Source organism: Aedes albopictus, chromosome 1, assembly GCF_035046485.1.
Source record: "Aedes albopictus strain Foshan chromosome 1, AalbF5, whole genome shotgun sequence".
In the NCBI taxonomy this organism is placed as follows: Eukaryota; Metazoa; Arthropoda; class Insecta; order Diptera; family Culicidae; genus Aedes; species Aedes albopictus.
In genome coordinates this window covers 280,444,039-280,461,168 of record NC_085136.1, presented here as the reverse complement: position 1 = coordinate 280,461,168, position 17,130 = coordinate 280,444,039, and the positions used below count along the sequence as shown (strand labels likewise).

General features: G+C 40.9%; 1 protein-coding gene across 1 annotated transcript; it reads left to right on the top strand.

The window, feature by feature from the left end:
• The first annotated feature begins 5,498 nt into the window (after positions 1 to 5,498).
• On the top strand, positions 5,499 to 9,554 carry LOC134291887 (uncharacterized). Its single transcript, XM_062860261.1, has 2 exons — positions 5,499 to 6,896; positions 9,474 to 9,554. The coding sequence occupies exons 1-2, from the start codon at positions 5,499 to 5,501 to the stop codon at positions 9,552 to 9,554; spliced, it is 1,479 nt and encodes a 492-aa protein (XP_062716245.1).
• The last annotated feature ends 7,576 nt before the right edge of the window (positions 9,555 to 17,130 follow it).

The window sequence follows — 17,130 nt, the reverse complement described above, 5'->3', positions numbered from 1 at the left end:
AACTGTTTTTTTCCCACTGTGATTGTTAAAAATTTTGCTGAGAGATAAACAAACCAGATTAGTTTTTCTGGATTGGTTCATGTGCCAGAGTCCCCGAAGCAAGTTCTAAAAAAATTTCTAAAAAAATCCCGCCAGATTTTTTTGGAAAATTTTAGAAACTCCAAGTGAAATTCCGGAAGTAATAATAAAAAATCTGGAGGCATTTCTGGAAAGTTTCTAGATCCCTTGAGTAATTTCTGAAGAAATGTGTTCGGAAAACTCTACTAGAGAAACTTCTTAAGGGATCCATGCAAAAACAAAACTCTGCAGGATTCGCTGTATAAAAGGCAGACAAGGGTTCTGGGGAAATTCTTAAACAAATTCATGAATAATTTTTGTTGGGAATTCCTGGATAATTTTCTGAAAGAAGCCCTGGAAGCACTCCAGGAGAATTCTTAGAAGAATGTATTGTACAATTTTTGAAGGGATCAATGAACAAAAATCCCAGAAGTAATCCCTGAAGCAATTTTAAAAATAATGCACTGATGAAATATCTGAAGGAATGATTTTTTTTTATTTTTGGGGAATTGCTGAAGTAATAACTGATAGAACTGAAGAAATTCCTAAAGGATTATTTGAAAGAATTCCTGAGGAATGATTTATGCATCCTATAAGGATTTTATGAAGCATTCCCTCGAGGAAAGCCTGAGGGCCTTCTAAAGAAAAATTTTTCAAGAGAGATTTTTGGATAAGTTATCCCTGAAGAAATCTTTGGGGGAATTTTTAAAAAAATATAAGAAATTCTGGATGGTTTTCCGAATTTCAAAGGGATTCCTGCAAAAACCTACAAAGTAAGATGAAAGACGAACCAGCCAAGGGCTGAAAGTCTCTATAATATATCAATCAATCAATCAAATAAGATGAGATTAGATAAGATGAGATCTTCTCGAGATACCGTCAGGAGTTCATTGCGGGATTTCTTCAGGCATCCTGGAGGCATCCTCTTGAGAATCTTTCGAGGATTCTTCCCGGGATTCCTCCAGGTGTTCCTTTCTGAATTACTGTAGGGACTGCTCCTGAAATTTCTTCATGGATTTCTGCAGAGATTTCTTTAGAAACCCCCAAAAACGATTCATTGAGGTACTCTATTCGGTATTCGTGCTGGAATTAATTCAAAGATTCCTTTCGGGATTCCTGGTGTGATTCCTTAAGAGATTCCTCCCGAAAAATATGATAGAATTTAGATTTTTTTTTCTGGGAATTCCACAGGAAATCCTGGATTTTTTAGGCATTCGTGCCAGAATTTTTGAAGAGATCCCTTCAAAAATTCTTCTCAAGTTTTCTTTGGGGGTTTCTTCAGTCATTTCTTCCGGGATTTCTAGACTGGATTCCTGTCATGTTTCCTCTAAAGAGCCCATAAGGTAATCTCTACGGGATTTCTTCAGTAACAACTTCAGGGATTTTTGCCGATATTATTTTAGAAAATCCTGAAAGAATTCTTTCAGGTATTCTAGCCTGCATTCCTTCAGGAATGCCTGCTAGGATTGCTTTTTCCAGGCATACTTTGAAAGACTTCTGTCAAGATATATTCAGAGAATCAAATGGGAATTCTTTAAGTTGTAAGCGCCGGAATTCCTGCTGGTAGGAAGTCATTCTTAGATTCCTTTAGGGATTTCTGCCGGGATTAATTTAAGAAGTATGGACTTATCCACTGTCTTCTTTTTCCCCCCAGTTGATTCTTCTTTTCTTCTGCAAATGCGGGCACTGTTTACATAAAATGACACATTCATGAACATCCAGTGACCGAAAGTTCACTGGATGTTCACCGGATCTTGCCGGATGCAAGATGCGAGCAGTGATTTTTGTCAACACGGCCCGCAGTTACCGTTTCACATCTTGCCGTTCGTTGGCGTGTGACGTCATCGTGGACAAGTTCATTCAGTATGGAAAATTTTGAAATTTGTTGTGAAGAGTAATACTGTTGTAAACTCATTCCCTTTTTCAATAGTATTACGTAGTTTATGAGGTATCACTGCATAAACAGAGGAAGAGAGAGTATGAACTTATCCCCACGATGACGACACACGCCAACAAACAGCAAGATGTGAAGCGGTAACTGCGGGTCGTGTTGACAAAAATCACTGCTCACATCTTGCATCCGGCGAGATCCGATGAACATCCAGTGAACTTTCAGTCGCTGGATGTTCATGATTGTGTCATTTTGTGTAAACATTGCCCGCGTTTGCAGCAGTAAAGAAGAAGCAACGCGGGGAAAAAAGAAGACCGTGGATAAGTCCATTAAAACTGAACGTGAGTTAGAGATAATGAGAGTGGGAGAGTAAAAGATAAAATGAGAAACAGAGAGAAATTGGCTTTTTGATAAACCATGATGTCATCTGAATATCATTTTCTTATTCCTCTTGAGTTGTTATCCTCTTCTTCACTCATAATAAGCCATTTTACGAGACGTTTCAGAACAGCTGATCGAAGCAGCAGCGTTTACTGACAGAAGTACACGCACGTTTGTTTTGCTGGAATATCGTGTAATTTTTGAAAAGGTACTTGTTCGATTAATTGGAGATATGAGAAATTTGAGCCAAAATAAGCTCAAAAGCTGTCGTAAAAGCAAAACAAAACTCAATATTTAATCAGGTACTTTTTTTCGTTGCGATTGACTCGTTAACTTGCAAAAAAAAAAATAAAAATTTCTTATTATTGTTTTAGCCAGTTTCAAAAACTAAGCTTGACTTGCGCGCAGTCATTAACCATCATCAACCGGATGATGATTGAAAACGTAAACATCAGAGCGCGTACTTCTGTCGTTTGACTAGCTTCATAAAATAGACTATAGATACAGGGGATGGCCAAAATGTTTGGGATAGGCAACTTTTTTTTCTCTCACAAAAAAGTTCAACATGCTATAACTTTTCATAGAGCGCATCAAAAAATCTCAAATCATGACTGTTTGTCAACCTATTGCATGTGCATCATTGGTACAAATTTGGGCTCGATTGATTAATATTTCGCAAAGTTAGAACCGTTCGGGTAAAACACCTTTTTTTAGACAACTCATTTTTGAGCTGTCATATATCGGAAACCAGTGAACCGAATTGAATGAAATTTTGAACGTACACTAACAATATGTAAATGCTTCACAAACTATTAAAACATAGGTAATTTTTAAACGTTGAAAAAAGTTATCATGGATTGACACTTTTTGGATTTTTCTCGAAAAAATGTATATTTTTTACATCAATGTCAATAAATTTTAGTGTTGATATCCAAAGATTTTCCACTTCTGTTCTCAAATTATCTCTAATCAGATATATTAGAGCCTATTTAGATTAAAGGAAGAACACATTTAATAATTTTTGTGTGGTATTGTAAATTTGACTTATTTTCCTCTATACGGGTAAAAATTTCAACCCTGTATAACTTAATTCGCCGTGAGAAAACATTACATTTTATAACGTTGTATTAAGTATCAATATATTGTTCATAAACGTTAAAAAATTCATTCAATTCGGTTCACTGGTTTCCGAGTTATGACAGTTCAAAAAATAGTTGTCTAAAAAATAGTGCTTTACGCGAACGGTTCTAACTTCACGAAAAATTAATCAATCCAGCCCAAATTTGTACCAATGATGCACATATAATAGGTTGACAAATAGTCAAAATTTGAGATTTTTTGATGCACTCTATGAAAAGTTACAGCATGTTGATTTTTTTTTGTGAGAGAAAAAAAGTTGCCTATCCCAAACATTTTGGCCATCCCCTGTACATTGAATCTATGGATTTATCCATCGATGAATCGAATTCATCGCGGTCCGAGAATTTTGACACTAGAGCGGGGCCATTCCCAATAAGAATTGTTCAATTCCGATTGGAAATCGTTTAATTCTGATTGGAAACGACCCCGCTCTAGTACGGATCAGATAAAAACGAGAGAATAAAAGTTGTTCTGGAAAAAAAGTTATCAGATGTTGTGGACTGACATTGAAGACTTTTTTTTGGAACTATACCATACACAATTTACTTTACAGTTGCACTAACGTAAGAACTACACGACACACACAATACGCGACGCGACACAAGACAACACTTATCGTTCTTACAATCGTCAAGAAAAGATTTAAAAATTACCTTTTGTCGACCGGTTTCGGGCGAGATCTAGCCCATCTTCAGGACAATGTCCGACTGACTGCGTTGTGTTCGTACGTTGTTCGTATACGTCCAAAAGAAGAGAAATTTACTCTATCGTCAAGTCTGCTAGGTCGAAGAGACACGATGCGATGGGAGGGTCATCCTCATTCATCAATTGCTTTTTCGACCCTGTGATGAACATGGACTCCCATGCATTCAAATGCGAAGATTTGTTGACACATTTGAGCAGTTTCGCTTCTTCCCAGTTGATGTTATGATTACTGCTCGCTGTATGAACTGCCACGCTGGATTCGTTTTGTTTGTTTGTGTCAACGGCATTCTTATGTTCCCTGATTCTGGTTTTGAATTTCCGGCGTGTCTGACCTATGTAGACAGCTGGACAGTCCCTGCACGGAATTTCATAAATTCCTGACTGCTCATCCGGGGGAACCTTATCCTTCAGATTGCAAAGTAGTTCACGTAACGTGTTGGCGCTTTTGTGCACTACTTGCAATCCATGTCGTTGAAGCTTCGATTTTATTGGGTTGGTTACTTTAGGGTAGAACGGTAAGCTAATCCTTTTTGTTTGTCCTGCTATTGGCTCCAGCGTTGTTATGTTCTGACGGTGTTTTTTGCGTTTGTGTTTTTGTAGAATTTTATCTACGAAAGTTCTGTTGTATCCATTGACCTCGGCTGCAGCATAAATTCGATTTTGTTCCTCCTTGAATTCTACGCTGTCCAACGGTACATTGTAAAGCCGGTGAGCCATAGAATGGAAGGCGGCTTGCTTTTGGGCACCAAAGTGGTTGGAATCGGATGTTATGTACCGATCTGTGCTAGTTGGTTTGCGATAAATCCCACATTTCAGAGTGTTATCCTCGTCTCTGCTAATCATCAGATCCAAGAAAGGCAATTTCCCGTCTACTTCCTTCTCAACCGTGAATTTGATCGTTTCATGTTGTGAATTTAGCATGCTAAGTGTCTGGTCTACGTACCGTTCCTTCACCGGGGCGAAAACATCGTCTACGTAACGCCACCACACTCGGGGAAAAAGCTTCTGTTTCTGGGCTTCATTTTCTAGATCGCTCATAAACAAATCGGCCAGAAGTGGTGAGAGCTTACTACCCATGCTCAGGCCGAAGGTCTGTTTGTAGTCCGAAGTCGAAGAGCAGTTATATCCACTCCATTTGCAATTGCTGCAAAAAGTGGAATTCCATACTGTAACCGAGTGTATCCCGCGAAGATGTGATGAAGAGAAGAAAGAATGCTGGCAAGCGGCGTTGTGGAGTGTTACCCACAATCTAGAAAAACGAGTGCGCGATACGAAGTTACGACACCGCCAAAAGCTACGATCTCTCGAAAACACACAGGCACCCATGAAAACGAAAAGTGCACCGCGAACGATAGACAATTTCGTAGCGAACCTCTCTTCCATCCAATTTACGAAAGCAGAGCTAGATTTGCTCAACAAAGGGTTAAATTTTGCTATCTCCCCCCGGTGTGCCCCCCTTGCCGATATCGTGAGCAATATCGAAAGTGCCATTCAGTTCGAGAATCACGCGTATAAAGCAGCCACCCGTCACAGTGTTAAGGAATGTATAGTGAGAACGGCGAGCAAAAAGGAGAACAAAAATCACGCCAACTTCGATACGTGGTGCACAATCCGTCTGTTGAAATCTCGTGATGTGATATACTCTCGTGCCGATAAGGGGAACGCGGTAGTGATTATGGATAGAGAAGATTACGACTCGCGCGTTCGGGACATGATCAGTGCCGGTCCGTATGAAGAGTTTACTTTCAAAAACGGAAAGCCGAAAGATCCTCTTAACAGAATGGTTGAGGAAGTGAATCATGTTCGGAAGAAGGTAGCTTACTTGATGGGCGAAGACAGGCTGGAAAGAAAGTTCCATGTTCCAAACCCGACGGTGGCATCCTTGTATTGCCTAACAAAGATTCATAAGAATCCGGTAGGTATGCGCCCGATCTCGTCCAACATCCGTACCCCTACCGAAAAAATGGCAGCGTGGCTAGTGGAAGAAATGAGAAAATACCCTGTGAAGCATGGAAAAGGTGTTAAAAACTCGGTGGATTTGGTTGAGCAGCTAGAGGGGTTCAAATTGCGACGAGGTGAAATTCTGGTATCGTTCGATGTCGCCGCTCTATTTCCGAGCGTACCAGCCACTGAAGCTCTACAAAGCCTGCGCCGACACTTGGAACGGTGCCGAGTGCCGCTGAACCACATCGAGGCTTATCTCTCTGTTGCTAAGGTCTGTATGAACCAAAATTTTTTCAACTTCCGGGGAAAATACTACAAACAGACCTTCGGCCTGAGCATGGGTAGTAAGCTCTCACCACTTCTGGCCGATTTGTTTATGAGCGATCTAGAAAATGAAGCCCAGAAACAGAAGCTTTTTCCCCGAGTGTGGTGGCGTTACGTAGACGATGTTTTCGCCCCGGTGAAGGAACGGTACGTAGACCAGACACTTAGCATGCTAAATTCACAACATGAAACGATCAAATTCACGGTTGAGAAGGAAGTAGACGGGAAATTGCCTTTCTTGGATCTGATGATTAGCAGAGACGAGGATAACACTCTGAAATTTGGGATTTATCGCAAACCAACTAGCACAGATCGGTACATAACATCCGATTCCAACCACTTTGGTGCCCAAAAGCAAGCCGCCTTCCATTCTATGGCTCACCGGCTTTACAATGTACCGTTGGACAGCGTAGAATTCAAGGAGGAACAAAATCGAATTTATGCTGCAGCCGAGGTCAATGGATACAACAGAACTTTCGTAGATAAAATTCTACAAAAACACAAACGCAAAAAACACCGTCAGAACATAACAACGCTGGAGCCAATAGCAGGACAAACAAAAAGGATTAGCTTACCGTTCTACCCTAAAGTAACCAACCCAATAAAATCGAAGCTTCAACGACATGGATTGCAAGTAGTGCACAAAAGCGCCAACACGTTACGTGAACTACTTTGCAATCTGAAGGATAAGGTTCCCCCGGATGAGCAGTCAGGAATTTATGAAATTCCGTGCAGGGACTGTCCAGCTGTCTACATAGGTCAGACACGCCGGAAATTCAAAACCAGAATCAGGGAACATAAGAATGCCGTTGACACAAACAAACAAAACGAATCCAGCGTGGCAGTTCATACAGCGAGCAGTAATCATAACATCAACTGGGAAGAAGCGAAACTGCTCAAATGTGTCAACAAATCTTCGCATTTGAATGCATGGGAGTCCATGTTCATCACAGGGTCGAAAAAGCAATTGATGAATGAGGATGACCCTCCCATCGCATCGTGTCTCTTCGACCTAGCAGACTTGACGATAGAGTAAATTTCTCTTCTTTTGGACGTATACGAACAACGTACGAACACAACGCAGTCAGTCGGACATTGTCCTGAAGATGGGCTAGATCTCGCCCGAAACCGGTCGACAAAAGGTAATTTTTAAATCTTTTCTTGACGATTGTAAGAACGATAAGTGTTGTCTTGTGTCGCGTCGCGTATTGTCTATACCATACACTTCCATTTTTTCGTGAAATTGTGTATATTTAATTAAAACTTGACTGTTGATTACAAATTTTGATGTAGATTTTAATTGTGAGATACCTTGGGCGTTAACGGGTTAAGGGAATGGATCCATGTAAGATTGGGATAAAAAATGTATGTATGCGTCTTATTACATCTCCATGTGGGTTTCATGGTGTTTCATTAGAACAAACGATTTTTTGAGACAAGAATTATTGTAGAAAGCCATAGTGGCCACAAATGCGAGTGTGTTGTGGATTGGCATCTAAGCCGAAAGAGAGATGGATTTGTGAAACAGGAGTGTTCATGGTGTGGCTTCAGAGTTAGTTTGGCTTTCAATTCCGCACAATCGTTACATGTTCTGTGGCTTAGTTGGTTAAAGCGCCGGTCTAGCGAATACGAAGTTGTTGGATTGAATCCCACCAGAACGCTATTTTTTCATAAGTTTCATCTCTCAATTTGTTATTTCGTGCCTTCTAATTACAAGTTTTTCCAGTATAGTCATTAGTGTGGGTCATCGGAACCGTTTTCTTAGATCAAAGCTTTTTTGGTTCCGTTTCGGTTCCTTAGTATCTGTGCAAAATTTGAGCACGATCGGTTGCATCTACACTTTGCGCATTGCAATTGAAATTTGTATGGGAAAACATACTTTTTTGCATTTTAGCCATAAGTTGAAAAAGTTTGTCTGAAACTTATTAACCGATATCGTAAAATGATAGCCTAGCATGTTCTGAAAAACTTTGGTGAAGACCGAAAAGTGATCCGATGCTTGTAAAAATAGTTATAACCAACGAACCGCATGCATGTGTTTATATTTTAACATGTAAAGGAATAACAATAGCAACAAAATCATGCTGTTTCGCCAAGCAATGCCAACGCTATAACTTTTTTCATAAGCATCAGATCACTTCGCGGTCTTCGACAAAGTTTTTCAGAACACCCTAGGCTATGTTTTCACTTTATCGGTTACACGGTTTTAGAAAAATTCGAGCTTGTTACGAGAGAAATGCAAAAAAGGCTGTTTTCCCATGTAAAACCCCAACAAACTTCAAACGCGATGCGCAAAACGTAGACATAACCGATCGTGCCCAAATTTTGCACACTTATTTCTGTCCTGAAATGGGACCAAAAAAGCTTTGATCTGATGGGATACCATTGAATTTTTCATTTTTCCATATAAACGATGACCCACTCTAATAGTCATACATTTTATTTACTAAGGTGACTTTGGGTATTATCGGCAAGTTTGTTCTCTACGTCAGGGAGGTTTTTTGACTGCCAAATGGCCTGAAACTTGGTCATAGTATTCAGCTTGGTTGGAAAGGATTTGAGGCCAACTTTAAGTTCAACAGGTTTTAAAAAAAACCATGAGGAATAGAACAAAACCACCGAGAATACGCAAGTTCCCCTACTTTGGACGAAAAGTTTGAAACTGATTTACGATGGGTGATGTGGTTATATTTTTTTTTTGGAAATGATGAGAGCAAGCTATACCAAGAGCTATGCCTTCACTAGAGACGAAAAATCAATCAAAACTGTGCACTTGTAAACCAATATAACACGCATCAGATTAGCACTAGACTTCATCCCCGCAGTCCGTCTCATCTCATTTTATCTCATCCGCGGCAAATAGAATCCCTCTGTGAATCCTAATTCTGTCCCATACAGATTAGTGACATGGCCAACCACTGAGTCACGTTCTCATCACTTAGGACGCTTCCAGCAGCGTGACAGACAAAAGTCAAATAATTTCCAATTAGCATCAAAACAGAAACCGACACGGATCTCCCATCAAATACAGATTCTGGCTTTGCCCTCCGATCCGATTAGCAGAAAAGCTGGAAGTTATTTCCAGGAGATTCCATCCATCACCGGAGTGTAGATCCGATGGAACAGGGTTTTTAATTCCCTTCCTACCGCGCCACCACGTGCCACCCTAGCCGAGTTAGATGCTCCCTCGCATTTATCAGTTAGTCATCAGATCAAAAGCAAATTATCTGCTCATTTCACCGGAGACAAACGCGCGGTGGCTGCGACTTCGGCAACAGCAAAACGAGAAAAGTCTTTTGATGCTGTTGGCTTGGTTTTTGTTTTCCCTCATCGTCTTATCACACCTTAAGCCGGATCAGCTTAATTTGCTGTACTCCCGGTATACCTGGGAGAAACAATCTCACCACCACCACTTCATCAAGCTCTTTTGGCCGGGTTGGGAAAGGTAGGAACCGTGACTACGGCGACGACGACAACGAGAACGGAGTTGTCTTTTGTCGTGCAATCCAATCCAATTAAAACTAATTGGAAGCGAGAAGCCCCGGACCCGCGCCAGATATCCCGGGTTAGTGCTGCCGGTTGTCGTGGTAGCATCTGCTACCGCCGACTGATACAGTACCTATAGTGGTGAATCCGTTGCAGCTCAGCAGCCATTCCATTTAGTGTGTCATTTTAGCTTCTACTTGTTTCCACTACCTGGTGGGATTGGATGTCTTTTGTTCCTCCAATCAGTTCCGCGGTGCAACCAGCAGCGTTCAATCTGTGAATACCTATCCTGCGGTGGCAGCTGGTGGTGTCGGTTTCGTCTGGTAGCTGGATTACCTGGTCGCGGAAGGTTACAGCCATCATCCGAAGGAATCGCTATCGCTGTGGATAGCGTTTCACGAAGTTTGCACAGATGCACCAGTTTGTTGCCTTTTTGTTATGGAAATTAAGTTGCTTCGAGGGAAGAGTGTTAGGTTAGAGCTCAATTAGTTATATTGGTTCCGTTTAGAGAAGAATGCGATCCGATACCGGAGGGGATGACTCTAGGGACGACAATGGATTTGCGATTTCAAGCTCGGTACGCGGAGCTGCAGATTTCTCAACTTCATCGGGAGCATCCGCAAACTCGTTGACATACTCTAGGATCGCAGGTTTGGCACCGTAGCATAGGATGTGTGTTGAACATGATCCATGATACAAACGTTTAGAGGTAATTATACCATCTACCAGATGGGAACAGCTTCCATGGTAACATACGATATGCAGAAGCGCGTGATTGGTTGGTGGACGATCGACGAAAGATTGTTCAGGTTGACGATCAAGGATCGATCCTTTAACTTCAGCAAAATAATCGAGCACAGTTCTCACTCCGAAAGCACTGATAATGACAAGGACGCATTCTACGTGCAGCTCCAACTCTAGTACCTACACCCACTGCCCAAACTACGACTTCAAGACCATCATAGGAGACCTTAACGCTCAGGTAGGCCAAGAGGAGGAATTCAGACCGACAATGATTGGAAAGTTCAGCGCCCCCCAGCTGACGAACGAAAACGGCCTACGACTCATCGATTTCGCCATCTCCAAGAACAATACAACCTTTTCCCAGTGCAGCCTTCCTTAACGTTACATCTTGAGATTATGGTCAAACTGCGTCTAATACTAGCCGTCACGACTGGTGACCGGCACAATCTAGAGAGACTAAAGCATTGTGATGGCCAAGACAAGAGGTGTAATAGCTCCTTCAGAGATTTTGGAGGGGATCATCGAGGGACTTTTTCCGCGTCATGATTCGAGTCGTTGGCCCCCTTTCGTAGGACAGCTAGGGGCTTAGCGTGGGTAAGGCTCCAGGTACGGATGGAGTTACGAACTCGGCCTTAAAAGTAGTTATTGCAGAGGCTCCGGGATGTTCAGGTCTGCTATGCAAAAATACCTGCACAAGGGAGTTTTCTCGGAGGTTTGGAAGCGGCAGAGCCTGGTACTATTGCCAAAGGCGGGGAAACCACCCGGAGACCCGTAGGCGTATAGACCAATATGTATGCTTAATTGACACGACGTCGGGGTGTTCGAGAAATGTGTACTGTGTAGGGATGAGTTTGGCTGGAATGCCGTTGGATGTCTTGGAGCTAGCCACTTCAATTCATCCTGTAATTCCTCCAGCAATGCCCCCTCCCTCGAGAAGAAACTCTCAGAGAAGTTATAAAATTTCTGGCGAAAACCCATAACAAAATCCTTAAGAAATTTCAAAAGAAAAAAGAAGCCCCAACTTCTGAAGGAAAATCAGAAGAAATTTCTTATCGCATCACCAACGTTTCGATCCAGATGTTGGGATCTTCTTCAGGGCCTACGGTTAATTTGTATAGTTACCGACAATCAACCGTGAGATGAACACGGGGTCAGACAAATTGGTTAATTTCGAGTAAGTGTAGTCTAGGTAAAGTATGTAAAAACCATCCCTAACTAAGGCAGCATCCATTTATTACGTAACGCTAAATTCGGGATCTTTCGAACCCGGTGGGGGCTCCTCCCTCCCTAACTTTTTTTTTTTGAATGAAACCCCGAATTTATTTTTGTGTGGACCGTAATGCTCGATGATATCCCCCCTCCCACTGGAGCGTCACGTAATTTGTGGTTGGCGTCTAAACAAATAAACCATAGGCCCTGAAGAAGATACCAACATCTGGATCGAAACGTTGGCGATGAGATAAGAAAATCAACGCGTTTCTTTGACTAAATGCCGAAATCTCCATAGAAAGAAGTCAATTTCACAGTCGAACATCTACAAAAATCAAAAGAAACTCACTTAAAATGAATCCCAGATAGAACTCCTTGTCAATTGTAGAAAAAAATATATAGGGATCATTCCACACCAAGTGTACACACCGCGTGTTATCGACCACCACGGATTTTGATCAAATTTTGTTGGAATAATAGAATCTTGTACGTTAAGGCATAACATGTCATCCAGAATGGTTACGAAAAACCTGAACTTATTATTAGGATTTTTTGGCTTTTCAGTCCGATTGTGAGACTAAAAATAACTTAAAAAAATTATGTTCTCTTACTCCAACGTTTCGATCCGTATGGGATCTTTCTCAAGATCCGATACGAAGCGTTGGAGTATGAGAACATAAGGTTGTTTTTAATCTCACAATCGGACTGAAAGGCTAAAAATCCTAAAAATACACCAAGAACAGTCGGAACCAATTTGCGTAATTCTGAACCATGAATAAATTTCAGTGAACATTTGAATTTACCACTGCCCTTATTAAAGGTTTGTTCGAAGAATAAAAAGTTGCACACCAAACGAAAACTATCAAGGTTCAGTGTTGCCAATAGCAATAAAATTGTAAAAAAGGAAATTATGATTCTTGCATGATAGTTTGATTTGATACAAAAGTTCTCATATAGATTTTTACTATAAAATTAAAATGTCTGGCAACACTTTCGTCAACCTCAATGTTTACATAGGTAGAATTTCAATTGAAATAAGGACTATAATACATAAATTTTAAACTTTAGCAATTTATTGTTATCCATTCTAATAAATCCATAATTGATAAACTGGCACCACTGTCCTATTATTATTTTTACATAGTTTTCTATTCTCCTTGGTCTAAATCAGTCCAAATCACTTTTAAATTGCATCGAATAATGTTTTCTTATCGAAACTTGTAAATTGGACTTATTTTATATATTAGAGAAAACCGGTTTTCAAGCTAAAAAACGCTGTATCTCTGGAACGGCCAAAAAGACCTCGGGGAGTTAAGCTTTTTCGACTGGAAAATGTCTGATAAACACGATGGAATCAAAGTTTTTGAAATCAAAATATACTCATTCGACGATAAATCGATTTTAAATTTAAAAATTGAAAAATAACATATTTGGCAACACTGCATCAAAAAAATAGTATTTTTCCTGGATTCCTCCAACAATTTTCTTCACAAAAGCCGTAGGTCACAAATGTGTATATGTTATAGTTTCAAAGCTATAAATTAAGAAAAGGAAGGGAAAACTTGGATTTTTCTTGTATTGGCAAAGACGAGGGGTGCTGCCACGGGCCGAGGGGTGATCCGATCGGCACCAAAATTTGGATTTTTTCTTCCTCCATTTAAACAAACATTCCAACAAAATTTGGTCAAAATTCGTGATGGTCGATAACACGTTTCCACTTTTTCTCGGTCACTTCATATGGAATGACCCATAGAGGAATCTTAGAAGAAACCACGGTAGGAGTCCATTTTAGGATTACACGTTTCGAGATTTCTCCTGGAGATCTTTCCAGGAGTCCTCCAGATGTTCCTTTAAGGATCCCAAAACGAACTCATGGTGAAGAACTCCTGGAGGTTCCTGCAAGAACTTCTTTCGAGGTACCTCCAGGGGTCCTTCACATATTCAAGCCTGAATGGCAAGTTCAGTATTTTTTTGACGAAAATAGAACAGCAGTACTATTTCGGTAGCTTCGGTAATCGATTTTACTGAGGCTCAGCCCACCAGCTGTCAAAAAAGTGACGAAAAGGTTAACAATCCATTTTTGCTGTGTTCTGCTGTCATATTTCGTCAAAAATTTACCATCGTCGGTATTCGAAATTGAGCGTGCATAGAACCCCCTTGAAGAGAGATTTCATTAGGAGTTCCTTCTGTATGTTCAAGGATTTTTCTGAAAGTTCCTACACTCAAACCTCCATTTAGGTAAGATCCATTTAGGTAAAATCTATTTAGGTCCCTCCATTTAGGTAACGTTACCTAAATGGAATTTGATTGTGTTCAGCATAGCATTGATGACGTCATACCCGACATCAACCTATCATTGACCTGTTTTTATTTCGGCCGGTAAACCCAATATAGACCCAACAGGTGTTCGATGTTGGTCCAACAGTGGCCCAACATACGATAAAAATTGACCCGACTTTGACCCGACATTTAATAATTTTTCAGTATGGCGGAATTTTGCCCTTGTACTCCATTTAGGTAATAGACTGAATCCATTTAGGTAATGAATCCATTTAGGTAAAAATTCTATTTAGGCAGTCCCGACTCATTACCTAAATAGAGGTTTTGGTGTACCAAGTTTCCTATTTTGAGGACTCTATCTCTGAAATTTCTTCAGGAGCTCTTTCTGTGAATCCTCCAGATGTTCCTTCTAGGTTTCCTCCTGGAGTTCCTTCTTGGATTTCTCCACGATTCATTTTATTAACCCAGGCTATCTGTGATTCCTGTATTAGTTCTTTCTGACATTCCTCTAGGACTTCTTCCTTCTCCTGTGATTCCTTGAGGAGCACTTTCTTCGATTTCTTCTCATGTTCTTTCTTGAACCACCACGAGTTTCTTCACGAGATGGCATTTCTGGAAGAAATTTCAGCAAGAATTCCTGGGGGAATCCCGTAACAAACTCCTAAAGGAAAACATTCCTAGAGGAACCTCAGAGGGGAATTCTGTAGAAATCTCGAAACTAATTCCTGGAAGGAATTTCTTGAGGAATCGTGGAACGCCCGGAAGAATCTCAGGAGGCATTCTTGAAGAAGTTCCGGAAGAGATCTCTGAAGAAGCTCCTGGAAGATCCCCAGAAATATCACCCTGAGGAATCCCAGAAGGAATCACGACAATTTCTGGAGGAATCTCGGAACAAATTCCTGGGAAAACTTGAAAGAAAATTCCAATGGTAACCCGGAACTGCTCGAGAAAACCTAGAATAAATTCAGTAAGAAATCCAGAAAGGAATCTCATGAGCAATCTCGGAATGAGTACCTAAAGGAGTCCTGGAAATAACTCCTAGAGGAATTCCACAGGATACCGCTTTAGGTAGCACCCATTTATTGCGTAACACTAAAATCGATTTTTTTTACGATACAGTGTAGCATCCACCATTACAAATTTGAATGTTGCTATTTTCTAGCCAGGTTAAGGTGAAACATCATGAAATCCCATTCCAATTCTCCATACAAACTATAGAGGCACAAATTTGACGAAAGAAGCATTGAACCAAGCTGCACTTGATTTTCCTGGCTTTGCTCACTTGCATATAGAGGCAGCTTTTCCAAATGGAGAGCTTTTGATTACGAATTTTCAAGATCGGTGCTCTTGAAAACGTGACTAGGGGACCAAGTCGGCCATTGTGGCAGCCATGTTTGTATTCTTTGTAGTTTCTCCTTAATTTCAAGCTGGAAAATACCATGATCAAGATTTGGATGTATTTTTTGTGTACTGTTTTTGTTGCGACAGATTCAATCGGAGTTCTTCCAGCAAAATCAATCCACCGTACTTGCAGTGTGATCAGCTTAAAGCTACAACAAATAATTTATATTTTAGGATAGGTTTGTTTACAAATTCAGTCTCCATACTAGTTAATCTACACACAACAGAACTGAAACTTTTAGTCCTAATTCTAGTCCTTAATCAGTAAGTAGTTTTATAAGTTTTAATATAGCTTAAGCTTTTTCACAATGAAACTTTAATTAATCTTCGAAAATTTGCACTTTGAGTGAGTCGACAATATCACCGACGAATAGACCAGTCGTCGGTCGGTTTTCTGCCATTTGTTATTTTTTTCCTACCTATTCTGTCTCGTTGTTCATTCGCGTTAGGTTTCCATAGAGGTAGTTGATACAAGGGGCTGTTGTGGCTAACAGTTTAATTTTTGTGTTTTGTGTTTGACTACTAATAAACCATTTGTTTCAGAAGGTTCCAGGTAGATTTTTCCTATGAATAAAGAACAAAATATCAGCTTTAATATATGGTTTATGATTGGTCAAAATTTCAGCGTTTATGATTGACGTATAAAAAAGTTATAAACATTTGAATAAAAAATTATTTTGACCAAAAAAATGCTGTACGGACAATTGTTTGATACACTGTAGCTCGCTGCGCTCCACGTCTTCTTGTACCGGTCGGATGACTCTCGAGAACCATTTTAGTCGGGTTGCTATCCGACATCCTGATGACATGTGTGTGTGTGGACGATGGTTGGTTCTCTCAGCAGCTGATGCAGCTCGTGGTTCATTCGCCTTCTCCAAGTCCCGTCTTCCATCTGCACTCCGCCGTAGATGGTACGCAACACCTTCAGTTTCCGAAAACTCCAAGGGTGCGTTTGTCCTCTGTACGTAGGGTCCATGTTTCGTGCCCATAGAGGACGACCGCTCTAATAAGCGTTTTGTAGATGGTTAACTTCGTGTTACGGCGAACTTTATTCGATCGTAGAGTTCTGCGGAGTCCAAAGGAAGCACGATTTCCTGCCACAATGCGCCTCTGAATTTCTCTGCTGGTGTCATTGTCGGCGGTCACCAGTGAGCTCAAGTACACGAATTCTTCAACCGCCACCTCTCGACCACCTCACGCTCGCTCGTGAGAATATTCCCGTGATTATCTCGGCACATGTCGGCGTGTGGCACCAAGCCTCTGCGCGAGCGGTTCAGCTTCTCGTAGAACTTTCGTGTGTCCTTAGCGCGAAACAGTTCTTCCATCGCTTCGCGATCTCGTTCTTCCTGCTGGCGCTTCTTCTTCCGGAAGACTGAGTTCTGCCTGTTCCGCGCCTGTCTGTAACGTGCCTCATTCGCTCTCGTACGGTGTTGCAGTATTCTCGCCCATGCTGCATTCTTCTCGTTTTTCAACTGTTCACATTCTTATGTGGTTTTTTTGGCAATTATCGGTGAAAATAACGGAAACAGCTTATTTTGCGTGACGCGTTTCGACCTAATATTCTTGGG